We start from the raw sequence: 24,059 nt of genomic DNA on the forward strand, positions 1-24,059 counted from the left end.
CTACTTGGAACCTGTATCTTCCGTATGATTATTCTTTGGTTTTGCCACTGGCCTACCTGGGAAAATAAATTCAATATGTACTGTTACAGATTCACTTAAGGTTTTGTAAAGTATTTCTTATTTTAAAAAAACAAACAAACAAAAGATGATGAAATTTACTTAATCAAGATGTGATTTTGTAGTTTGAAAATATAGTTTAGTGTTTGTTTATTTACTGTATTATGTGCCTGAGCATGTCATTTGGTAATGAATTCTTTTACAGATATTCACAGTTTTACCTGGAAGATAGCTTCTGCCGCTATAATATGTTCAACCATCATTTCTTTGATGGAAAGGTAAGATTTATGCCCATCATCTCTTTTTTCTGTTATTGTTGATTAACAAATTCAAGGGTACCCTTTTATTGCTATTATTTTTTTAATCATTTCTTAGTGTATTTTTCCTTTTTTTTTTTTTTTTTTTTTTTTTTGTCTTGTTTTGTTTAGTGGTGCTGGGATTGAATTTAGGACCTCATGTGTGCTAGGCAAGTGCTCCACTACTGAGTTATGTCCATCTCCTTCACTGGTTATTTACCGAGCAACTAGAAGGGAATCTTGGTTCTGTTTTCATTGTTTTTCTTCAGGCAGCGTCTCACTGTATAGTCTGCCTAGCCTGCCACTCATCATGTACAATAGGTTAGCCTGGCCTCGGACTAAGGGAATCTTCCCGCCTCTGCCTTCTATGTGCTAGAATTATACTTGAGTGCTCCACACTTGGCGAGGGCCACAGGGCTCCATGTTTTCTGACTTCTGTTAACCTTTTTCTGCCTCACCTGTCCTTGTCTTCAGCCTTGCTGTTTGGGTTCAGGATGCATGGCATAGACCTTCAGCTAGTCCAGTGACCCCACTACAGGGCCTTTGCCCTTGCTGGTCCCCTGGCTTCTTTGCTTTAATGGCTTTCAGAGCTCAGTTCCAAATTACTTCCTCTGGCCTTCCCTGAACCCCTAGCAGGCACGTTCTCTTTTGTTTTCTACCGTACTGCAATTAAATGCACATTTCAGGCAGGGACTGTATGAGAACTGTGTATCTTTCTCTTGCTTTTCCATGAACCTAAAGTTATTTAAAAAAAAATAAGTAAAAGCTGGTTATGCTGGTTCACACCTTTAATCTCAGCACTCAGGAGGCAGAGGCAGGCAGATCTCTGAGTTTGAAGCCAACCTGGTCTACAGAGCAAGTTTCAGGTAGCCAAGGCTACAAACTAAAATAAATAAATAAATTTTAACAAACAGGAAAGTTGTTTGGGGGAAAAAAGAGCAGCTTTCAAGGTGATATTTCTAACATCACTGAAGAGAAACAGCTCATACTACCTACATGGCTGTTCCTAGCTGAAGCTCTCGTTAGTCCTTGAGTCAAATCTGTAACTAATCAACTAGTCACACCCGACAGGAGGTTGTTCAGAGGTGTTTGGAAATTATCAACGACAGTTTGTAGCATCCCTGGAGAGTATATTGTCAATCAGTCATTTTAAAACTGGGGCTCATGCTTAACTTTGTATTGCCCTCTGAGATATTAGCTCATGATGGAATGAAAACCGAACAGGATGAAAACAGAGCTTTCAGGAAGTGAACACAAATACTAAGTTATTGGTTAGGGTTGAAACATGAGTCTTGTGTTGTAATGAACATAGTTTTCCATTCAATGAGATCAATTTGCCATGGGATGTATCTCAGCCACGAGAGCTGCCAAAACCAAGGATCTCGATGTACAGCAGGTAGAGTTCTCTGTGTGTGCCACTGTTTCCCAAAGGGTATCAGTTGGAATCTCTGCATCTGGGAATTGATTAGGTCCATGTAGAGGAGGATGAGAACTGAAGCCACCTAATAGTGGACGAGGCAGCATTTCTCAGCTAGAACAGTGGAAGGAAGGAGGCAGGGGGTGGACTCTGTAGCCATGCCCAGATGGAAGTAAAGGCCAACTTACTCTGTGGACTGCTCTGAAGAATATAGGGCAGGGTGAGGAGTGAGGCCCAGAAGTGCTGTGGTGGTGTGGCTGCGGGGATCCTGATGTGGGGTGGTTGGTGTAACCATTTGAAACTGGGGGGCAGGGAGGTGTGAGGTTAGGGTAATGCATAAGGAACTGAGTTTGCATCCTTGATGCTGCATTAGTGGCCTAAGTCTAAAGTTCCATATAACTTTAAACGCTTATGCTTTTTTAGTACTGAAGGTGTTGATTTGCAAACTACTTCCAAGTCAGTAGACTAGCGATTCCGTGATAGATGCATCTCTGTTAACTGCGCTCAAGGCAGAAACTGGTAAATCTCCTAGCTGTTGTTAGTTTGGCAGCTACTGGAAACACTAGCAGCCTGGTGGGAAAGTGTGTTACTGGCAGAGTCTCTAGGACCAGATGGGTTTTGCCATTTGTAGGCTTCCTTTATTTACTTACCGTGCATGCTCCAGTATGTCTGCTGCTTACCTGGTACTCAGAAGTGTGTGCGTGCTTACGAAGCAGTTGTTAAGCTGAACTTGTGGCAGCAGACAGGACAGACAGCCAAAACCACAGCCAGTGCCTCCTTGTGTCCTCGAGGCTCAGCACCGCCGCCTCTGCTCCTGTTTGTTGAATTGAATGTGTAGGTTGTTTTCACGGGTGACGGCTTTCTCTCTTTTGGGTTACTAAATTTAGTTTTTTAATTTAACTATTTGAAATGTGTAGTTGTCTGATAGTGATGGTATTTGAATTTGCAATTTAAAAACCTGCTTATCGAGGAACCCAAAGATACAATCTGACGTTAAGTGACTAAGAGAGACTTTGGATGTCACTGAGGGGACTCTGCAGTGGCAGGGTGACTTGGTGACGTTTCCAGTCCTGAGAGAGACCAAGCTTAATGCATTCTCCCAGTAGGATAAAGGGCCACTCTCTGTTCTAATTTAGAAATGGCGTTTTATTTGTTGCAGGCTGCCCTTGAAGTGTGCAGGGCATTCTTACAGGAAGAGGAAGGTGACGGCGTGATTATGGTGACAGACCCTCCTTTTGGTGGCTTGGTTGAACCTCTGGCTATTACATTCAAGAAGTTAATTGCTATGTGGAAAGAAGGTCAAAGCCAAGGTATCTTTTTTTTTAATTACTGCAAAATGAGCATGTGTTTATGTGTCTGCGTCCTGTCAATACTAGCCAAGCCCAGCACTGATGGAATATGCCGCTCTTGGGCTCTTTTGAAAAGCATGGCCATGGCAGACTTCATGATCACGGGACACTGCCTCTTCCCCTAGTCTTGTTTTTACAGTGGCTTCTCGGTAACATGGCTGTAAGATTCTGGAGCGATGTGAAGCCCAACAGTAACTGCTGCCGTTTGTTCAAAAATGCTCCGTGAGGGCTGCTGGGTGCAGGTGCCGTTTGGATACCGAGACAAGATAGTGGGCTCTTTCTGTGGCCCTTCCGTTCCCTGTCCCTAAAATCTTTCTGTGGCTGTGATAAAGTCCATGACCAAAAGTAACTTGGGCAGGAAAGGGTTTATTTGGCTTACACACCCTGAATCACAGTCCAGTGAGGGAAACCAAGGCAGGAACCTAGAGGCAGGAGCTGATACAGAGGCGGGCGCTCCCCCCCCCCCCCCCCATGGCTTGCTCAGCCTGCTTACTTATACATCCAGGACTGCTCGCCCAGGAGTGACACTGTCCACAATGGTCTGGGCCCTCCCATATCAGTCATTAACCAGGAAAATACCCCACCGGCCAATCTCATAGAGACATTTGCTCAACTGAGGTTCCCTCTTCCCACATGACCTTAGCTTATGCCAAGTCGGCAAAACAACTTAACCAGAACATTGTCCAACCTCAGGCCCAGAGCCTTGAGTTTCACCATGATTTATGTGGAGGTTGGACACCCAGTAGGCTAGTGACAGTCCACAGTAACAGGACACACAGACTTCCAGCTCCAGAGATGGGTTAACGAGTGGGGAAAATTTCTCAGTTTGAAGTGCCTTGAGACTTCCAAGTGTTTCATTCAGTTGTCCCATTGTCAGTACATTCAGTTTTAGATGCAGCTTCTAGCCTGTGAGCTGCTGAGTTACACAAGTGTCTGGGGGCATGTGGTCAGGCTTCTCCGCTAACTGAGCTATGGAAGTGGTATGCTTCAGGGACAGAATGTAGAGGACTTCTGAGAGCTTTAAAGGGGGGGGGGGCATGCTGCCAGCAGTGGGGGATCTAAAGAAGCAAAGATGGCTCGTTGTTAAATACCATGTATTATTTGCTGCTCTTACGATCACTACGCAGAACAATAAAGTCTGTGCGTTGTTTTGGATATGTACGATTTCCATTAACCTTTGGGAAAGGTCAGGGAGGAATGGTACTATTGTAAGCATTCTCTTTCTGTATGACTGATACAGTTATTGAACAACTGAAATTCCTACTGAAAACTTTAGTTTTGTTTTTAGAATCGATTTCTTGTTTTCTTATTTATCCATTTATTCTTATTTTTTTCTGTGTGATCCATTAGATGACAGTCAGAAAGAACTGCCCATTTTCTGGATTTTCCCCTATTTTTTCGAGTCACGGATTTGTCATTTTTTTCCAAGCTTCCACATGCTGGATTACCAGGTATAGTAACACCCTGTCTTCTGGCGTGGTTGGGGAATGGATGTGCTATTGGAATATCCTGATAAGACTAACCTTTGATTTTAGTAAATTAAAGTGTTTTGAACTGTATCAACAACTAAATTATACTGTGTATAGGTTAGTCCCTGGCTCCTAATGTCTGCAACTTCTAGGGTACTTGCTAAAAATACAGATTCTTGAGTATACACACTTAAAGCAAGACAAAACACTCTTGTCAGACAAAATCAGAGAATCAGAGCAGAAAGCCCTAAGAGAAAATCCTTTCTCAAGTGCCCCAGGTGATTGCGGGGTGCAACTGGGTGTTAGATCAACTGGTCTGCTCTTTTATCCGCACCAGCCCCAGGACCCTCAGTGTAAGCTTTGCTGGGTGTTAGATCAGCTGATCTGCTCTTTGATCCGCACCAGCCCCAGGACCCTCAGTGTAAGCATTGCTGGGTGTTAGATCAGCTGATCTGCTCTTTGATCCGCACCAGCCCCAGGACCCTCAGTGTAAGCATTGCTGGGTGTTAGATCAGCTGATCTGCTCTTTGCTTTGCTTTGCTCTATTAAAGGCTACAGGAAAGTGAATCTCCATTTCTGGTAGGTAGAAAGTCATGTGTCCTTCTGTGTGTCACTCAGGATGCTGAGAGCTTTAAAGGGGCATGCTGCCAGCAGTGGGGTGTCTAAAGAAGCAAAGATGGCTGTGTGTGAGTGTGCTGGCCCACTAAAGTGAGCATCCCTCCTGGTACTGCTGTAGATTAAATACAGGCCAAAGCCCAGGTGGTTCCACTCTGCCCTCAACTTATTTCTTGCCCTGGGTTCTAAAGTAACCTTGTCACCGTTACTTGGTGTGGTCACCAACTTAGTACTGCTGCTTCTTGTTTTTGCAAAGGCATTTTTCCTTTTGAGTTTCTGAATAATTGACTGACTAAAGCTTTTCAGCCATTAAATTGTAAACGTCTTTACCAGCTGGTGCAAGACGGCGCTTGCTCTCGTCTGCCTCCTCTCAGAGGCACCTGCCATCGCGGAGATGATGTGGAAGGAACGCTAGTTACCCAGAGCACGGGGCAGCTGCGTCTGCAGTGCTGCCACAGACAGCAGTGGCACCGGGTTATTTTTCACCTCCTTTCCTTGGTTGTCAGTGCTAAGAAGCAGACATTTCCGCCAGTTTGAAAAGACTTGGGGAATGCTTCTCTGTTCTTAGAAGTACGTGCTTTTAAAGGTGCCTACATAGTCTTTATTTAATAATGTCTAGTCTCTTCCTTAACCGGCTGAGCTGTTGTTTCCTTCTTTCTTGTATTCCTTCTCTCTTTAAGTACTATAAATGAAACTGCTGTGAGCATTTCTAATGCATAGAATTTTTCCAGCGCTTCCGTAGTATAGATTTGGAAAACTGATTAGTTTCTCAGGTGTGATGGGCACGTCTGTGGCTGTTGAGCCATATTAACAAAAGTGAGTAGTGTAAGCCATTTCAACCTTGACTTCTAGGTAAAAGACAGCCTCCGTCATGATTCCCTCCACAGCTGTTTGCCCTCCTTTTCAAGCTTGCAGGGTCTTGTTCCTTGCTTGAGGGAGTGCTGCTTCTGGAATTGGCATTTGCAATGCAGATTTGGCTGACTTAAACTGTAACTGAGCTGGTTCCTGCCTCAGTGGCACCTGCTGCTGCCTTTGGAGGAAGTGGTGTGATGGTTGGCACACAGTAGGTGTCCCGTCTGTTTCAGATGATTGAATGGAAAGAGCACAGACTCTAGCATTGCGATGATCTGGGCCTGAGTCTTGGCTCAGCTGCCTAGCCTCTCTGTTCAATGAGGATGATGATGGTGAGAGCATTAGTCCTAATAATAGCTACGATAACAGATATGTCTGAGGTAATGTATGAGAGGGTATAGCCAGTCTACACTTGCCGAGTGCAGGCTGTTGTTGTCAGCATGGTCATCCTTCGGGTAGTCAGCCTTTTTCTCTTTTTGTACGAGTGAGAACTTAAGATTGGATAGCACAGGTCTCCTGGAAGATGGTTGCATCTGCATACACAGAAGTGGCAAGGATTTGAAATGGTGATGGGGCAAAAGACGGCAGCTAGCTCTGCAATAGGGTAGGCCAACGATGATAGTGTAGACCTGCCATTTACACATCACCTCCTTAGCCTGCCTGTGTCGTTAGGAAAGGGCTTTGGGGAACAGTGGACAGCCTAAGCTTACTGGAAATAATTGTACAATTCACTATGTTAGTGAAAAAGAAATGTTCAGATTAGATCATGTCTATCTGACCAGGAGCAAAGCAATGTTTTTGATAAAACAAAAGCCAACTGCTGAGAAGAAGAATGAGAATCAGATCTGTACACCAAAATGTAGCATGCCTGAGGCCCCAGGTTCGATCCCCAGTACTGCAGACAAATCTAAATAAAAGGGAAACTGCATGTCTCCTGTCTTCCATTACAGATCTTTTCACATAGCTCCAACCCCTGCCCCAATCACCACCAAAGCCACAATAAGACTCCAAGCCACAACATAGTTAAAAAGTAAAAAAACAAAACAAACAAACAAAAACTCAAATCACTGAGTCTCTTTTTAGGGGTAGAGAGGATGCTTTTCAGATAAGTGGATGGTCCAAATGCTACAAACCTTCATGAAATATAAATCATGTGGACTTCAGTGATAAAGTACTTGATAAACAGGCAGTAAAGTAGTTCTCAGAAACCGAGAATCCTAACTGCAACTTCATTAAGGCAGATTGGGAAGAAGGGGAATTCTGATTTAGAGTTAGACCTCTGAGTCCCAGCACTGCCCGTAGAGTGATGTGACCTGGGATGATCAGCTGCTCTTTTCTGATCCCTGTTTGCCTCACCTGTAAAGCCAGTGCCTGGAAGAGCAGATGGATGGCAGACAGGCTTCCCTCACAGCGCTGAGAATCCTTCAGCAGTGACTCCTTAGATTTGTTCAGAGAAAGCCAGGCTTATGTGGTAAACTAATGGGATTGATTAGTGATGTCTGCCACAGGGTGAAGGGCTAGGAGCGGGTCAGGGTGTGGCAGTGTTCATGTGGTTATCACATCCCGGTGAGATGGTTCCACATCTCAACCCTCCTGGAATGTTCTCTCACGTCTCGTCATTGTTTCTTAACATGGAACACATCTTACATGTTGAAAGTAGAGCTGTTTGCTCTGTCAAAGCTGTCCTTTTTTATAATCAGCCTGTGTAGGAAACCTTTTCTAGCTTATTTTTACAGTAGAAAAGATATTTGATAGGAATTTTGAGAAATTATTGAATATTAAAAGGTGTCAACTTGGGCACGCCTTTAATCCTAGCACTCGGGAAGCAGAGGCAGGTGGATCTCTGTGAGTTCAAGGCCAGCCTGGGGCTACGTAGTGAAACCCTTTCTTGAAAAAGAAGAAAGAAAGAAAGAAAGAAAGAAAGAAAGAAAGAAAGAAAGAAAGAAAGAAAGAAAGAAAGAAAGAAAGAAGAAAGAAAAAGGGGGTGGCAACCAAATTCTTGAACTCAGTGTGTAATAAACACTTAGTAGGTGTTAAATAAAAAGCAGGATGAGGTCTATGTGGGAATTTTAAATTGGGGTTCGAAGGATGTGGGGTTATGACTACAGGACTAACTGTGGTGATGGGAGCTGGTTGGTGGAGCTGAGGCATGGTCTTGAGACCTTAGTGAAACTACACAGAGCATAGTCCTCAGGGAGTTGTGCCCATGCTAGTGTGGCCTGGCATCCTGCCTGGAGCGTAGTAGGTACAGAATTAGTGCTCTAATACCTCAGTGTTCCATCCCACTACTTTCAGTCTCGTGTAGCAGAAGACTTTTGCGTGTGGCTCCAATTAAAAGTTGGGAACTGCAGAGATTTTGTGCTTTCCCTCATTTCTATACAGTACTTCATCACATTAATCAGTTCTGTGGGAGAAGTTTTCTGTTTGAAAATGCCTCTCATCATCATTGTGAGTGAGATGTCAGGGATAATGATGGGAACATGGTGGATCAGCTCAGGCACTAGCGATAGGCAATTTGCAAAATTGTGTTTGCTTTACAGCACTTCCACGGGAGGTTTATTTGTGTGGATGAAGCTATGAAATATGGATGTATGTTAGAGGTACATTAATTTACTCTAGCAGCATGCGTTTTACATACCATATGTTTATAGTTAATTAGCACAACAAACCCGCATTTAAAAATAATAATAATCTCAATTAGGTTATGCAAAATCGAGCAATCAGCCACCTTCCTGACACATGCATTCTCTAGCTCCTTGGGAAACCATAAAGAAACTGCCCGCCCCCATCTGCTGTTTAGTGCACAGAACATCCTACTCAGTAGAAGTCTTCCCACACTCTAACTCTACAGCATTTGAAAGTTTTCACAAGATTCTCTGGGGAAGAATGGTTTTCCTTATGACACTCGTAAGTTTGCGTGCAGGATATCTTTTGTTGAATTTAATAAGGTACCACATATATTCAGGCCCACAAAGGAGTGCACTGGGGAAACATTATACATTTAAATCCCTTTCAAAGAAAACTACTTAAACTACTATTTTAGGTTGATGTTTTAAGTAAAATCTATTCTTGTGTCTTGCCTCTAATAGGTAACATATATTCATAGGATTTTGAAAGTTGGAAAGAAACGTAGAGGTAACCTGGGCTGACTTCCCAATGTAATAATCCTCTCTGCTAAATTCATGACAAGCGCTCATCTAGCTTCACTCGAATGCTTTCGGGGCGCAGAGTCCTACAGCCTTACAAGGCAACTCAATTTATTTAATAGCTCTAATCGTTAGAGAATTTTCTCATATTGAGATAAAATATGCTCCCCATTAACTTCTAACCATTGCTCCTGGTTCTATTCTCCGAGGCAATAAAGGATAAGTCTAATTTCTATTCCATATGATACCCCTTCAGTTATGAACTAGCTGTCAGTTCTTCCCAGTCTTTTCTGAGCAAACACCCCTCATTTGTTAAACTATAAATCCTATTCATTGCTATTATTTTCAGTAGAAATGAGCTGGTTTTATCAGTGTCTTTCTTAAAATGTGGGGACTGAATGCAGGGCTGCAAATGGGATCTAACTCAGTCTTCGCTTATTGGGATGCTGCACATATGCAGAGGCCTCCAAGCAGCCTCCATGGACCACAGTCAGCATGACTGAGGACGGCCCTGCTGGCAGCCAGTCAGAAGCCCTGGGGCGGGGGGGGGGGGCTGCCCACATGCTCCTTGCCTCCCCTCATCTCATCTCCTTAGCTTTTGCTCACTGCTGAAGCTTGTTAGTGAGCCTTAGGGAGTGCATTTCCTTGTAAATCTGGTAACACCGAGTTAAACCAGAGCTGCGGAGAGGCAAACAGTCTACCTTCCGAAGCCTGACCCTTAACAGTTGGGCTGAAGTGTGGAGAATAAGTGACCATTGAGTATTCTGCCCCAAATGGAACTTGTTTTGTCTTTTGCTATTTTTTTTAAGATTTATTTATTTTTATGTATATAAGTGCTCTATCTGCATGCGGAAGAGGGCATCAGATCCCGTTACAGACAGTTGTGAGCTACCAATGTCGTTGCTGGGAATTGAACTCAGGACCTCTGGAAAGAGCAACCAGTGCTCTTAACCTCTGAGGCATCTCTCCAACCTTTTTTTTTTTTTTTAATATTTCAAAAAGCTTTATTTTTACTTGGTCCAAGACTTGGCTAGGAGGTGGGGAGGGTTCCAGGGTGGTTACAAGCTGCCTACTGGCTTGAAAGGTTCAGGTGGAGGTCCTGAGTCTGGCTGGTGCTGAGCAGAGGGGAGAGCCCCCTTGGAAGGAGAGGCCTCCTAGTCATGCTTGAGAGTGAGCTGCTCAAAGAAATACTTGCCCAGACATGGCTGTGGCCCAGCCACCCTGCGGAGGTTGGTCAGGTGGTTGCCCATCTTCTTGATGAGCTTCACCTCCTCATCCAGGAAGTGGTTTTCCAACAAGTTACAAGGTGAGGGTCTGTGTGGGCAGAACCTAGGAAATGAAGACCTAAGGGGGCCTGGTACAGGTTCTTCTCCAGGGCCAAGGCAGCTTCCATGCCCTCCTGGGTTTTACCCCACTCAGCTTGAGATGACTGCTGCACAGTCTGGAAAAGTGCACCTCCGTGATTGTTCTGCAACTTGAGGAGTGCCCTCATGCTTCTCCTTGGCCAGTTTGGGAAGAAGTGGCCTACACCCTCCAGAGCCATATCATCCCGATCAAAATAGTAGCCCAGAGAGAGTTAGATGTAGGAAGCCTGCAGGTACAAGTTGACCAGGCAGTTTACAGCAGCTTGCATTTCGGTGGAGTAATTCTGATGAATCTAGGAGGTCATGGCTGATCCGAAACATGGAGCTAACCACAAAGAGATGGTGCTGGCTGGTCCTAGGAGCCAAAGGCGGCAGGAGATGGTCCAGAAGCAACTAGAAAGACTGAAAGGTTGCTAGAAGCTGAGAAAGAGGGAGCTCCCTAGCTCCATTCCATCCAAACACTGTTGAAGCAAGACACAGATCTATGGGACCTCCTAGGCTGCGCTCTAAATGGAACTTTACATGTAATTTTTTAAATGTATTCTTTTGAGACTCTCATACGATCGATGTATTCGGGTCATAACCACTCCTGCACTTTCCCTCTCTAACTTCCCCTGAGTCCCCTGAAGTGGGACATGTATATCAGCATCCTTAACCAGTGCTCAGGAAACATCATGGAAGAAGGAGTGAAAAGAATGTAGGAGTCTGGGGATGGGGAGGAGTGCTGTGAAGTGCTGTTTTTCTGGACATGACATGCCCAAAGCATTCACGAGCCCACAGTAGTTATGATTAACCAGATCTGTCAGCATCCTGCTGTGGATGGGAGGGTGGCTTGTGAGGATCTGTCCCTAGCTAGGAGCTGTTGACAACCCATGGCTGCTGGAAGACCGGGAGTCGTTTTTCTTCTAGAGTGTAGTTGCTGGTAGGTTGTCCATGCTGCGTGATGACCTCACACCTGTGCACATGCAGGTAGTTCTGATTGGACTGTGTGTGTGTGTGTGTGTGTGTGTTTAAAGGACGTGAAAGTAGGAGGAAGCATTGGGGTGGGGTCAGAGGGAATGGAAAAGGGAGTTTCTCTTTGGGTAGGATATGATCAAGATACATTGTATACATGTATGAATAATTTAAGAATATATTTTAAAAATTACTTTTTAAAAAACTCCTGTCTCCCTGTCATGATTTCCTGCCATGTTTGTGCTTTGCTTATTAAAAGTTAGCTTGCGCCGGGCGGTGGTGGCGCATGCCTTTAATCCCAGCACTTGGGTGGCAGAGCCAGGCGGATCTCTGTGAGTTCGAGGCCAGCCTGGGCTACCAAGTGAGTTCCAGGAAAGGCGCAAAGCTACACAGAGAAACCCTGTCTCGAAAAACCAAAAAAACCCAAAACAAAACAAACAAACAAAAGTTAGCTTGCAAGCCTGGTCTGTTCCAGCTTCCTACGTGTATCCTTGTTTCTAATCAAAACAGTTCATTGCACCTCATGTGGGAGTTGGGATCTGCCTGCCCTGAGCTCCTGACCATCTCATGGTCTCCTTGGGGATGACCTAAAGCAGTGCTCCTCAAACTTGAGTGTGTGCGGAAGGCTTGCTAAAACAAACTGCTGGGCCCCACTCCCAAAGTCTCTGATACAGTAGGTGCTAGATTGAGTAAACATTTGCATTTGTAGCAGGACCTGGGTAATGTTGGTGTTGCGCAAACACTGAGTATTACTGAGCTGAAGAAAAACAGATTTAGTAGCCAGGTGGGTTCACAACAGACCCAAAGTCAGACTGAGGATGTGTGTGAGTAGCAGGCCGAAGGAGGACAGGGAATTTAGACTTGAGTAAACAATGCTTGTTGGCCTCTCTGTGGGGACACTCAGCTGAAATGGCAAGTACGAGTGTTGGGGGGAGGTCAGTGTTTGTGGGGCGCGGAAGCACAGGTGGACTCCCTTCTCTCTTCCTCGCCACCTTCCGCCTTATGCCAGACTCTGGACTACGTGTTGACCCTCACAGCAACTCTTCAGGTCAGGATCTGTGCCCTCCTTTTACAGTTTAAAAACATCCACAAGGTTGTTTAAGGTCATCTAACGAGGAGGTGACAGCCGCTGTCTGACCCCTGACCTCTGTTCCATGGGAAAGTGAGAGGACAGATGGTGAGGGGAAGGCCAGACTGAGGAGGCACTTGACTTGGTGAACGACCAACGTCTTCCCCAGGAGGTGGACCATCTCCGTGACACCCGCACACATCTTCAAAGACCTTGTTTTTAGCATCAGAAATAAAGCTCTTAATTACAAAGCAGACTTTCTTAGGGAGCCTTTTAGATCAAGTTTGAGTCATTCCCGTGATCCACCAACATGAGTGTGTCCTAACCCCTTACCTTGTTGTGATGAGATGCCCCTGCTGTGGGGGCCTCTCGAGGTTGGCCGGAGGTGATCTTGCTCTTAGGAGTCTCCTCTTCACTACTTGCTTCAGCCTGTATCTTAGCATCAGGCAGTTTGTTTATTGGTTAAAGGGGCTTAGAGAGTGTTGACTCATTTGAGTGAATTGTCTTTTTCCTTTCTAGGTAGATTATGATAATCACACCCTTTACAAACATGGAAAGACAGGTCGCAAGCAGTCTCCTGTGCGGATTTTCACCAACATTCCCCCCAACAAAATCGTCCTCCCTACAGAAGAAGGATACAGGTGAGACCCCTTTGAACTTCACGGGTCGTCTGAAAATGCAGTTCTGTGTACCGGACAGTAAAATGCTTCCAGTATTGAATCAGGTGGTTCTTGTATTGCTCTTAGATTTGGTCCATAATTTTACATTGAATTGAATTCTGATTACCTCCAGTTTTTGGAGCAAGTACCTTGTTTGCTTTTGTCTGATCTGTGAATCTCAAATGAATACATGCAGCTTATTTCTCTGTTTCTCTCGTTAGGTTTTGCTCCCTCTGTCAGAGATACGTTTCTCTTGAGAATCAGCACTGTATGCATTGTAATTCCTGCACATCCAAGGTATGGTCCTCTTATGTAATACATTTTTATGTAAATGTTGGTTATGTTGGTTGATAGTTTTATTTCTCTTAAAATGTTTTGTTGCCTGGCAGTGGTAGCACACGCCTTTGATCCCAGCACTTGGGAAGCAGAGGCAGGTGGATCTCTGTGAGTTCAAGGCCAGCCTGGTGTACAGAGTGAGTTCCAGGATAGCAAAGTTGTTACACAGAGAAACCCTGTCTGGAAAAACCAAAAAAAAAAAAAAGGTTTTGTTAATACTTGAATTTATATGTATTATCACTTTCTAAATCTTAATATAGTAGTACCTTATTTCTAATTGTAAAAGGTGCATATGTGTAGGCACATGTGTGCACAGCATACATGTGGAGGTCAGAGGACTACTTCCAGGATGTGGGTCTCTCCTTCCACCAGGTGAGTTCTGTGAATCAAATTCAGGGCATCAGGCTTGGTGATGAATGCCTTTACTACTGAGCCATCTCTCCAGCCCGAAAACAGGCTTTTTAAAGTACTTAATTTCTTTCATCATTGTAAATAGCTATTTCAATCATTTTCATATGGTACTTACCAAGAGTGTTTCAAATAAGGCACTAAGTGCTGAATTTATATGTCTGTTAAGGGTAAAATTATGATGTTTCAAATCAGGCATTGGACCATTAGATACCATTGCTGTTCTGATGAAGTAATGATTAGTAACATGTACTGTGCACTTTTTATGTGCTAGGCTTGTTCCTAAGAGCTTTGCATGGGTTAACACATTTAGTCCTCAAAATAGTCCCCGAGAGGTAGGGGTGGTCACTTTCTGCTCTTTTACAGCTACTGCAGAACAAGAGACCCGTCTCCTGTTTATGGGTTTAGCTCCTGTGTTTTTCTCAAGAGCCTTTGCTTTTGAAAGCGTTTTAGATTTGCTGCACATGAAGCAGAAGGTGCTGAGATTCGTGTATACTTCCTACCCCCATTCCCATACACAGCCTTCTTTCATCAGGATCTGGGCTGGAGTGTACCTCGGGTGACAGTTGATGAACTCACTTACTCTTAACCCCCAAGTCCACGTTTTCCTTTGAGGTTCACTTTCGGTGCTGTGTGTTCCTTGAATAGGATGACTGTGTAATGACCTGCTTCTGCCACCGTAGGGTCATACGGAGTGACCTCACTGTGTCCCCTGAACATCTCTGCACTGCTTGGTCACGGATCTTACTGTCTCTATAGTGTTACTTTTTCCAGAAGATCATAGTATTGGAGTCACACAGCATGTGTAACTGCTTTTCAGACTGGCTTCTCACTTGAAGTGCCATTTAAAGCTCCTGTCTGTCTTTCCATGGCTAAATGGTTCATTCTTGTTAATGACTTCCCGTCGTCTGGGAGTATCACAGTTTGTAACCATTCACCTACTGGAGGACATCTTGCTTACCTCCAACTTTGAACAATAATGAAGTTTTTTTTAGGGAGTTAGGATGACCTCTCAGCTACTTGTTCATTTTTACTAAGTCTAGTCAGAAAGAACCTTTGGAGTTTAGCGTTCCTAAAAAGCACAAATGATTTTCCAAAGAAAAGTTTAGGTTCATATAACTATTTTCAACTAGTTTAGAAGTGGTCTGTCTTGTAATCAGGTTGTATAAAGTTTAAAATTGAAGGGGAAACATATTTAGAAATATGCACATGGGTGGTAAAAATGAACAAGAATAGGGAAATAATGGTCACAAAAATCGGAACAGGTACTACCCAGTGGGAAGGAGGCGGGCTGTGGTGAGAGGCCCGGCCAGGTTTCTAGGGCCTCAAGAGGCCCCAATGCTTCACACAGTTGCTTTAATACTAGTAAAGTGCATGTCTGTGTTGAATGTACTTTTCTAGGTGTGTTTTACTTCACATTTAAAAAAAGTTACTCAAGTAGTAACCTGTAATCTATCTCTCTAAATTACATGAAGCTCTCAAATATGAATTTCATTAGGGGCTATGTAGTAGAGAGAACATAAAATTATGGAATCATTAATTCTCTTGAAATTTTCATTTGCGTCCTTCTTTGTGAAGATTGGATGGCTTGAAGCGGAGTGGATTTTCAAGATCATTTGGATAAATCTGGTTTCATAGTTAAGGAAATTGAGGCCCATCAAGGAGGCATTTGAGTTAAGTGGAGAAATGCATAAATTAAAATCAAAGTATTTAATTGTGAAGCCCAGGAAAGGGAGAAATAAGGAATGAATAATTTACACATATTTTAATAAGACATTTTAATTTTTAATTGTGGAACTTGGCTTTTATAACAGATTGAACATTTTAAAATTTGTTTTTGTAGGATGGGAGGAAATGGAGCCATTGCTTTCTCTGCAAAAAGTGTGTGAAGCCTTGTAAGTGTCTGAGATCCTGGGAAAACAGTTTTCAGTTCTGTTTATGTGAATAAGATTTTTATTATATTCATAAAAGGAAAATAATGTAGAGACTGATATTGACTTTTTGTTTGTTTTTTTGTTTGTTTTGTTTTTTTTGAGACAGGGTTTCTCTGTGTAGTTTTGGTGCTGTCCTGTATCTTGCTCTGTAGACCAGGCTGGCCTCGAACTCACAGAGATCTGCCTGGCTCTGACTCCTGAGTGCTGGGATTGAAGGTGTGCACCACCGCCGCCGCCGCCGCCGCCGCCGCCGCCGCCGCCGCCGCCGCCCGGCCCGATACTGACTTTTAGAATTACCTACACACATGTCTTTCACAGGGAGAGCTGACTGCTAGCCTATGTCAGTGTGGCGTTTGGCTCCAGTACTTCAATTGGGCACTGTGCCTCTCGGCCAGCCTCTATTGTGGCAGCGGCTGTCAGGTCATGATGTGTTGGGCAAGGGTTGAATTTGCACACATTATAACAGAAGCCAGTGGTTTATGTGGGATTCAAACACTTCGCCTTGATCTCTTTAGCCAAAGTAAAATGAGCTAAGCCCACCCAGCCACAATATTTGAAGTAAACATTATTCATATAACCTTCCTCAGAAGTTAATGAAATGAACAATCCTGTTAAATGAACCTCTTCTGAAACTTTGCTTTTCTTTTACAGCCTGGATCCATTGTAGCACCTGTAACCGCTGTGCACTCCCAGATCATTCCTGTGCAGGCCCTAAAGATGGCTGCTTTATTTGTGGTGCATTGGATCACAAACGCAGCAATTGTCCCAACATTGGCACCTTTAAGAGAGCTAACAAGTTAGTTGAATTCTTTTACTCTCTAGAAAAAAGGAAGATTGCTGGTGGCAAGCTTTCTAGGATCAATCTACAAAAGTGCAAAGCTTTCAGAGGACTCGGGCGTGCTAAATCGTTCCTCTCACCATTATGTGTTATTTACGTGGATTGCGGGGAGGTGGGAGTGGGGGCACACTTAGGCAGGTAAAGAACACGCTTCAAAGAGCTCAGGCTTGACGGTTTAGACACAAGATGCCGAAACCCCGGGAGGAAGTGGCTAACTTCACATCTCCTATGGTTCAGACGAAATTGTAATTTTAGGGTGAAAGTTCAGACTTCACGGAAGGAAACGATACTCAGGTCAGACTGTATGGGAAGATGGGGGCAGACACCTACCTGGTGGCAGGAGGAGATAATGAAGGCACTTCGGATGCAATGGAGCATGCCATTCCGTAGCAGAAAAGTGTGAATTCCAAAGCAGAAAAGGGCTGGATTTATCGTGTTAAAACAGAAGTTAGCAGTTTATGTGGGATTCAAACACTACAGCTTGATCTCTTTAGCCAAATTAAAATGAGCTAAGCAAACAAACTACATTATTTGATATAAACATTATTTATGTTAGTACTAGTTAGTTCTGTAAATTCTGTCAGTTCTTAAGAACATTTATTTACACATGCTTTTTACTTAAATATATAAAATGTTATTTTTTTTCCCCATGATTGTTTTCACATCTCCCACTAACATTTGGCATTGATAACTCAGGGTAAAATTATTGCAGTTGCTGGGTAGTGGTGGCGCATGCCTTTAATCCCAGCACTCAGGAGGCAGAGGTAGAGCAGGTGGATCTTTGTGAGTTTGAGGCCAGCCTGGTCTACAGAATGAGTTCCAGGATAGCCAGAGCTGTTAAACAGAGAAACCCTGTCTCGAAAAACAAAAACAAAACAAAACAAAAATTATTCCAATAATTATAGCATGTCTAGAAAAACTACCGCTATATATACCAGCTGAGTTAATGCAGGTGAGTGCCCCACCAAGATACAGTTTTATTTTAACTGTGTTTGGGTGATTTGCCTACATGTATGTTGTATCACATGAGTGCCTGGTGCCTGAGGAGGCCAGAGAGGGCGTCAGATCCCCTGGAGCTGGAGATCCAGGCTGCTGTGTGCTGCCATGTGGGCGCTGGGAACTGAACTGGGATCCTCTGGAAGAGCAGCCCATGCTCTAAACTACTGAACCATCTCTCTAGCCCCTGAATGCACCTGTTTTAAAGATTAAAATTGGTGATAGGGTTCATGTCTTCTTGTTTCAGTGATTTAAGTTAGAAAACAAAGTAGAACCTTAGTGTCACATGCCACCTGCAGATGTCTAAGTAGCTAAATTTAACATTACGTGAAAATTGAAATTATGGTAACAATTTTGCCCTATGATATTATTTGTGATAAAACAGGAAATTTGAGAAGTATTTCAAGTTTCAGTTACTGTGATTAATTATAGTTATTTCTGTCTATTCATTTGTTTATAGCCAGAAGGACTTTTTTTTCCATTCAGGTCCAGCCTGTTGAACTATGCTTCCTATTTAGAATGTCTTCTTCATAAACTTACTTTGTAATTATTTCTACTGAGTAGTTCAAGGTAGAAGAATAATTTTTAAAAATTAATTAAATGGAGAATTTTGTAATTTTTTTTTCCTCTTAGAAGCCTTCAATAATCAAATAAACCCATCTGTCTTCCTGTTGATCTAGGGTGGTTGCATCATTTACAGTGTAGTTTTGAGTACACTCAGGAGTTAACATGCTCAGCCTTTAATTCTGTGAATTAATGTATATGAAAACCGGTGTGCATTTTGGTTTTGAGACAGTTTTGTTGTATGGTCCAGGCTGGCCTGGAACTTGAGTTCCCCAAGTGCTGGGCTTACAGGCCTGCGCTACCATACCCAGGTGGCATTTACTAATGGACGATAGGCTCTCTACTGCTGTTGAGAAAAGCTAGTCTAGCCTGGCTGGCGTGTGGTGCACACCTTGAATCCCAGCACTGGGGAAGCAGTGGCAGGCAGGTCTCTGAGTTCTAGGTCAGCCAGGGCTACAGAGTAAGACCCTGCCTGGTTTTGTTTTGTTTTTTTAAAGTTAGTCTGTTTGTTGGAGTGTTTAGTAACATCGAAAGGGTAAATCCTTTGTGGTGCAATGTACCTGGTGATCCTTAGGTAGTATTGTTTTCTTCAGTCAGAGAACTCTCGTAGACTCTGTTACTACCTTCTCAAAACCTGCGTAATGAAATTGACAAAGATACTTTTTATTTTATATGTATGAGTGTTTTGCCTGCATATATGTATGTGCACCACGTGCCTGCCTGGTGTCTGCAGAAGCCAGAAATTATCCTGGAACTAGTTGCAGATGGCTATAGCTGCTGCCTGGGTGCTGGGAATCAAACCTGGGTCCTCTCTCTGCAAAAGCATCAAGTCCTCTTAACCACTGAGCCACATCTCCAGCCCTGACAAAATGCTCCTTCTTTATAAATAGCAATTGTTTTAATATACATTTGAGCATACCATGGCATGCAATATCTTTCAGTCCTAAGCATTTTACATTTGTCTTTTGTATTTTGTTTTTCTATGGTTAAATTTTCCTGTGGATGTGAACTGAAATGGTGCTAGCTCCCTCTTGTGGTGAAAGCTCCTTCTGTCAGTTACAGAAATCCTGTAGATTAGAGGACAAGTGCTAGGTCAGTATAATTTGAAGGCAAACTAAAATGATTAATTTTACTTAGCCAATTCACCAGCGTTCACATAGTTAGCTCTTGAAAGTTTTGTTTATTTACATTACAAGTGAATGCTTTTAAATTCTTTTCCTTCTGCTTATTCCCTGGTGAAATCTGGTTCATTTTTAATCCTGCTTGTGAGTAGATGAACCAAAGAGAAATTTAAAATTTGAATAGAGACACATGGCTTCATTGACTTTTCTATTAGAGATTATACTTGACTTCATTAAATTTGCTAAGTCCTTACTTATCAGGAAATTATCCTACCTTAAGAAAAAGACTGATTGAAAGAAGAAGTTTATATGCCATGCAAAGAAACAATAAAAAGTGAGGTTTTTGGGGGGGGGGCTCTGGTGGGTGTTCTCAGCCCATAGCACAAACTATTGAAGATGTACATCAAGCACAGTTCTGCTCAGTGGCCAAGTACAACTGCTCATAGCTGAGGTTTGTCAGGGATCCTTTGGGGTTGGCGTTTTACTGGTTGAGTCGTTGCTGTCAGGTGAGTAGGAAAACAGATTCTGGAGTCAGGCTGGCCTTGCCACTTTCTCCTTGGCTGATTCTAGGACTTCAGGGCCTCAAGTTTTTTACCTAAAAAAAATTACGGGAAAGGGAGAGATCTACCTTGCTCAGTTTCCTAGTTCATTGAATTTCAAGACTATGCCCACTCATTTTTACATTCCCTGCACCTGATACATATACTGAAGGAACAAGAAGTGAGGACCAGGTTTGACCAATTCAGGCATAGTCTACTGTTCATGAAGCCCTTTACCCAGGCTTTGTTCTGGAACAACCAAGAAGGGCCTAGCTTTTTACGGCTTGTGAGAGTCTTGGCTCCTGACTCTCAAAAACTGATGCTGCTAAGTAGTCAGGCCCTTCCCAGGTAATGCCCAGTGCTGTGAGTGCCAGCCCCGTCCTCGACAGGGAATGGTATGATTCTGCCAGCATGGAGAAGTGGATCAACGGTCAGTAATTTTGCCATCACAGGCTGTCTGTATCTCGGTTCCGAGACCAGCAGAGCAGAGGGTCTGTTCTGTCTGCCAGGGTGTGTTGTAGAGGGGCAGTTCCAGCTGGTCATTTAGAGGCTTGTTTTCCAGAAGCTTGGGACACAGAAGCCGGGCATCCTTTGAGGTGCTTGCTGGTACTTTTACACCTGTGAGGGAGAGGAAGGCTAGCTTTGGAGCATTAGGAGTGGGCCCTCTTGAGTGTGGTCCGTTTTTCTTTTCCTGTTGTGCTGTTTCATTTTTCAGCCCCTGCTGACTGCCGCATGTATTAATCCCTTTCTTAAAAAAAAATGTAATTCAGGGATTTGGAAATGGAAGTGCTGAGTCGAGCAATATAAATGTAGCGAAGAGACAAGCCCATTGGTGTGGCTGCTCACTTCTGTGGCGTGGCTGTCCTGAATAGCTTGTTCTAAATCTGTAGTAACCATCTTTTAAAGAAATGTCTTCGGAAACATTCTGCTTGATCAGGCCTCTGTCTGTTTCCTTGTCGTCATGGTTAGGACACCAAGGATTTATGCTTACTACACAGTAAATTCTTTCATGTCTTCTAGTTCCCTATTTGGTTAGCTAGTTAATTAAACTTCAGCATAATTACATAATTCACTGTGCTCATTCCATAAAATAATTTAGCACCTTGCTTTTCAGGCCTGTCAGAAGGCAGAAGCAAAGAAAAAGTAATAAGATAAAAGCGGAGCCACTAAAGGACAATCCATGAATCACACATCTGCTCCAAGAAGAAAGAAGAGAAGGGAAAGGCCCATCAATATCCTTGCTCTTAAATGTCCAGTGACTTGAGAATAAGGAAGATTTATAGTCCAACCTTTGATGCCATTTTCTCCAAGTGCCGCACTGGACTTAAATCCAGCTGCTTTCCAAGGTGTGCACCTTCCCGAGCTCCGTAATAGGCAGGTGGCATTTGCTGGCTTCGAGTCCCTTCAGCTGCCTCTGCAGACCCGGGAGCTTTCTGTCCTCGGCAGGTTCCCTGGCTCTGTCGGCCTGCTTTTTCCACTCTTTAAATCCCACCAGTCTTTGTTTGGGCCTCTTTTGTCTGAAAAGTGGGCATACAGCATATGTTTACATATACTACCAGGTATTAATGCAGATGGAAGTCTGTAGTCAGACTTTTGTTTTAATTTATATATGAAACTACTTTTGTTAACTGACCAAGCCATACATTAAGGCACATCCAGCCCACGGTCCATGGGCCACGTGTGCCCCAGGATAGCTACGAATGTGACCAACACAGAATCATAAACACATTTAAACATTATGAATCTGTGTGACTTTTTTCATAACTCGGCGACACAGTCCTTGAGTGGGAACTTTATAGATCATGTTGCAATGTCAAAAGGTTGGACGTGCCCAGACTCTTTCAACAAAAAGTATGATACATAATTATTTCAAGATTAGATCTGAAGATGATGGGGTAAATACTAAAGCATTGTAAAGATAAGAAGATTGTAATTGTGGTTTTATTATTAAATCTTTATTTTTTCAGTACTTTTCCCAGTTGTCTTTATTATTATTATTATTATTTACATTCATCGATTGGTATAGTGTATGTGTGCCCGTGTGGACCTGTGTATGCCTCAGCACTCATGTGCAAGTCAGAGGATAACTGGTGGTCTGTTCTGTCCACTATGTGGGTTCTGGGGACTGACTGATGTCACCAGGCTGGGCTCGTGCCTTTCTGCCTCTCACCGCTGCACTTGTCTTCTGATGGTATGCAGTCACTCGGATGTTGGGTGGATGGTGAGGGCTGTGAGTGCCATCATTTCAGCGTCCCCGCCTCTGCTGAGCTTACCTCTTTGTGAGAGGAGTTGGCAGCAGAAGGCAGGATAGTGAGTAACCCCTCACTCCTGGTTGAGGAACACTTCCTGGCTGTATGGCCTTGGTCAGACCCCTCTCTGTAAGCCTCTGTGTCTTCAGTATGGCACTGGGAGCATCTCATTTATGTCAGATTTGGTTTGTGACTAAACAAGACGCACGTGCCCAGCTCTCAGCTTTCTGCAGTCAGTGAGCTGTGTGACCACAGAGCCAGATGGTCGTCTTTTGGCCCAGTTGCCTAGCACTGAAGAGAGCGGTTCCGTCTCCTAGAACAAGCAGTTGGTTGCTCCATGTCTCTGCCAGGTACCTGGCTTTACCTCTTTAAGACTGAATCGTTGTAAATGGCTTAATTTGCATAATGACTTTTCTCTTGATTCCTAACAGCCGCTCTGGAGTTCATGGTGAAGCCTCTTGGCTTGGTGTGAGCTGGAGCCCTGTGGGTACTTAACTACTCCCCGTAAGCCAGGACCGTTGGATGTGTCGTGTGAGGTGTTTAAGCATGGGGCAGATCAGAATGACAGTGGGAAACATCAGGTGACATCAGAAGACAAGTCGATGGTTCAGTGGTTGAAAGTGCTTGGGATGCAAGCCTGCCGATCTGAGTTCCGTCCCTGGAACCACGGAGAAAACGGGACGTATAACCCAGAACTCCTATAGCAATATGGGAGGCAGAGCCAGACAAATGGCCAGAAGCTCTGGGGAGCTAGCCTATGGTACCAGTGCAGTAGCAGAAATAAGAGAGACCTTGATTCAAAACACAGTGGAGGGTGAGAACTGACTTCCACGCATAGCTGTGGCACACATTCCCCACATCCATGTGTACACATGTACGTATACACCACCAACAACAACAACAAAAAAATGTGTGTGTGTGTGTGTGTGTGTGTTTTAAGGCTAGTCAAGCTCTGGGACTTCAAGAAACTGATCCCTTGTGTTTTGTGTTCTCTTTTCTGTTTGGTTTCCTTTGGTAAAACACTCGTGCATGCGCGCGCGCGTGTGTGTGTGTGTGTGTGTGTGTGTGTGTGTGTGTGTGTGTGTGTGTGTTTTAAGGCTAGTCAAGCTCTGGGACTTAAACTTCAAGAAACTAATCCCTTGCGTTTTGTGTTCTTTTTTCTGTTTGGTTTCCTTTGGTAAAACCCAGGCTTGTGCACACACTCGTGCGTGCGTGTGTGTGTGTGTGTGTGTGTGTGTGTGTGTGTGTGTGTCTGCATGCATGCGTGTGTGCGTGTATGTGTGCATGTGTATGGTTGTATGTGTGTGCACACGTGCATGCATGTTTTGTGTGTGTGTGTGTGTATATGTGCATGTGTATGTTTGTATGTGTGTGCACACGTGCATGCGTGTTTTGTGTGTGTATGTATGTGTGCATGTGTGTGTATGTGTGTGCACATGTGCATGCGTGGTTTTTTTTTTTTGTGTGTGTGTGTGTGTGTGTGTGCGCCTGTGCTGGGCAGTGTTGTATCCCTGAGCTTCATCCCCAGTTCCACCCTGTTGTTTGTTACACCGATGGCTGCCATGACAGGAGGACACTGATATGAACTGGAGGTCACTGAGTTTGCCTCTCTGTTTCCATTCCGGTTGGGACATGGCCAGACTTCACTGTGTCTACCACATCATGGTCTGATCTGTGGGATTCTCCCAAACTCAGACACCCGAGGGACCGTGACCACTGCAGAGTTGGGTCCTGATGGCCGGTGGTCATTTTTATCTCCATATTCCTCAGTTTTAAGATAATGTCAGTTATAAATTCCATCATTCAGCTAGGTGCTGTGGAATATAC

The 24,059-nt window shown here is 43.8% G+C and overlaps 1 protein-coding gene and 1 pseudogene across 1 annotated transcript in view; one reads left to right on the forward strand and one right to left on the reverse strand.

Moving 5' to 3' along the window:
• Zcchc4 (zinc finger CCHC-type containing 4) overlaps positions 1-21,952 on the forward strand; it is a 47,243-nt gene extending 25,291 nt beyond the window's left edge. Inside the window, exons 6-13 of the mRNA XM_059275872.1 lie at positions 263-335; positions 2,930-3,080; positions 4,470-4,570; positions 13,108-13,229; positions 13,469-13,544; positions 15,835-15,886; positions 16,577-16,721; positions 21,098-21,952. Coding sequence (XP_059131855.1) covers positions 263-335; positions 2,930-3,080; positions 4,470-4,570; positions 13,108-13,229; positions 13,469-13,544; positions 15,835-15,886; positions 16,577-16,721; positions 21,098-21,167 — 790 coding nt within the window. The 3' untranslated portion in view covers positions 21,168-21,952. The remainder of the gene's footprint in view (positions 1-262; positions 336-2,929; positions 3,081-4,469; positions 4,571-13,107; positions 13,230-13,468; positions 13,545-15,834; positions 15,887-16,576; positions 16,722-21,097) is intronic.
• LOC131921180 (ferritin light chain 1-like) lies at positions 10,356-10,870 on the reverse strand (annotated as a pseudogene).
• Positions 21,953-24,059: the final 2,107 nt, after the last annotated feature.

This window comes from Peromyscus eremicus, chromosome 10 (assembly GCF_949786415.1).
Source record: "Peromyscus eremicus chromosome 10, PerEre_H2_v1, whole genome shotgun sequence".
NCBI lineage: Eukaryota > Metazoa > Chordata > Mammalia > Rodentia > Cricetidae > Peromyscus > Peromyscus eremicus.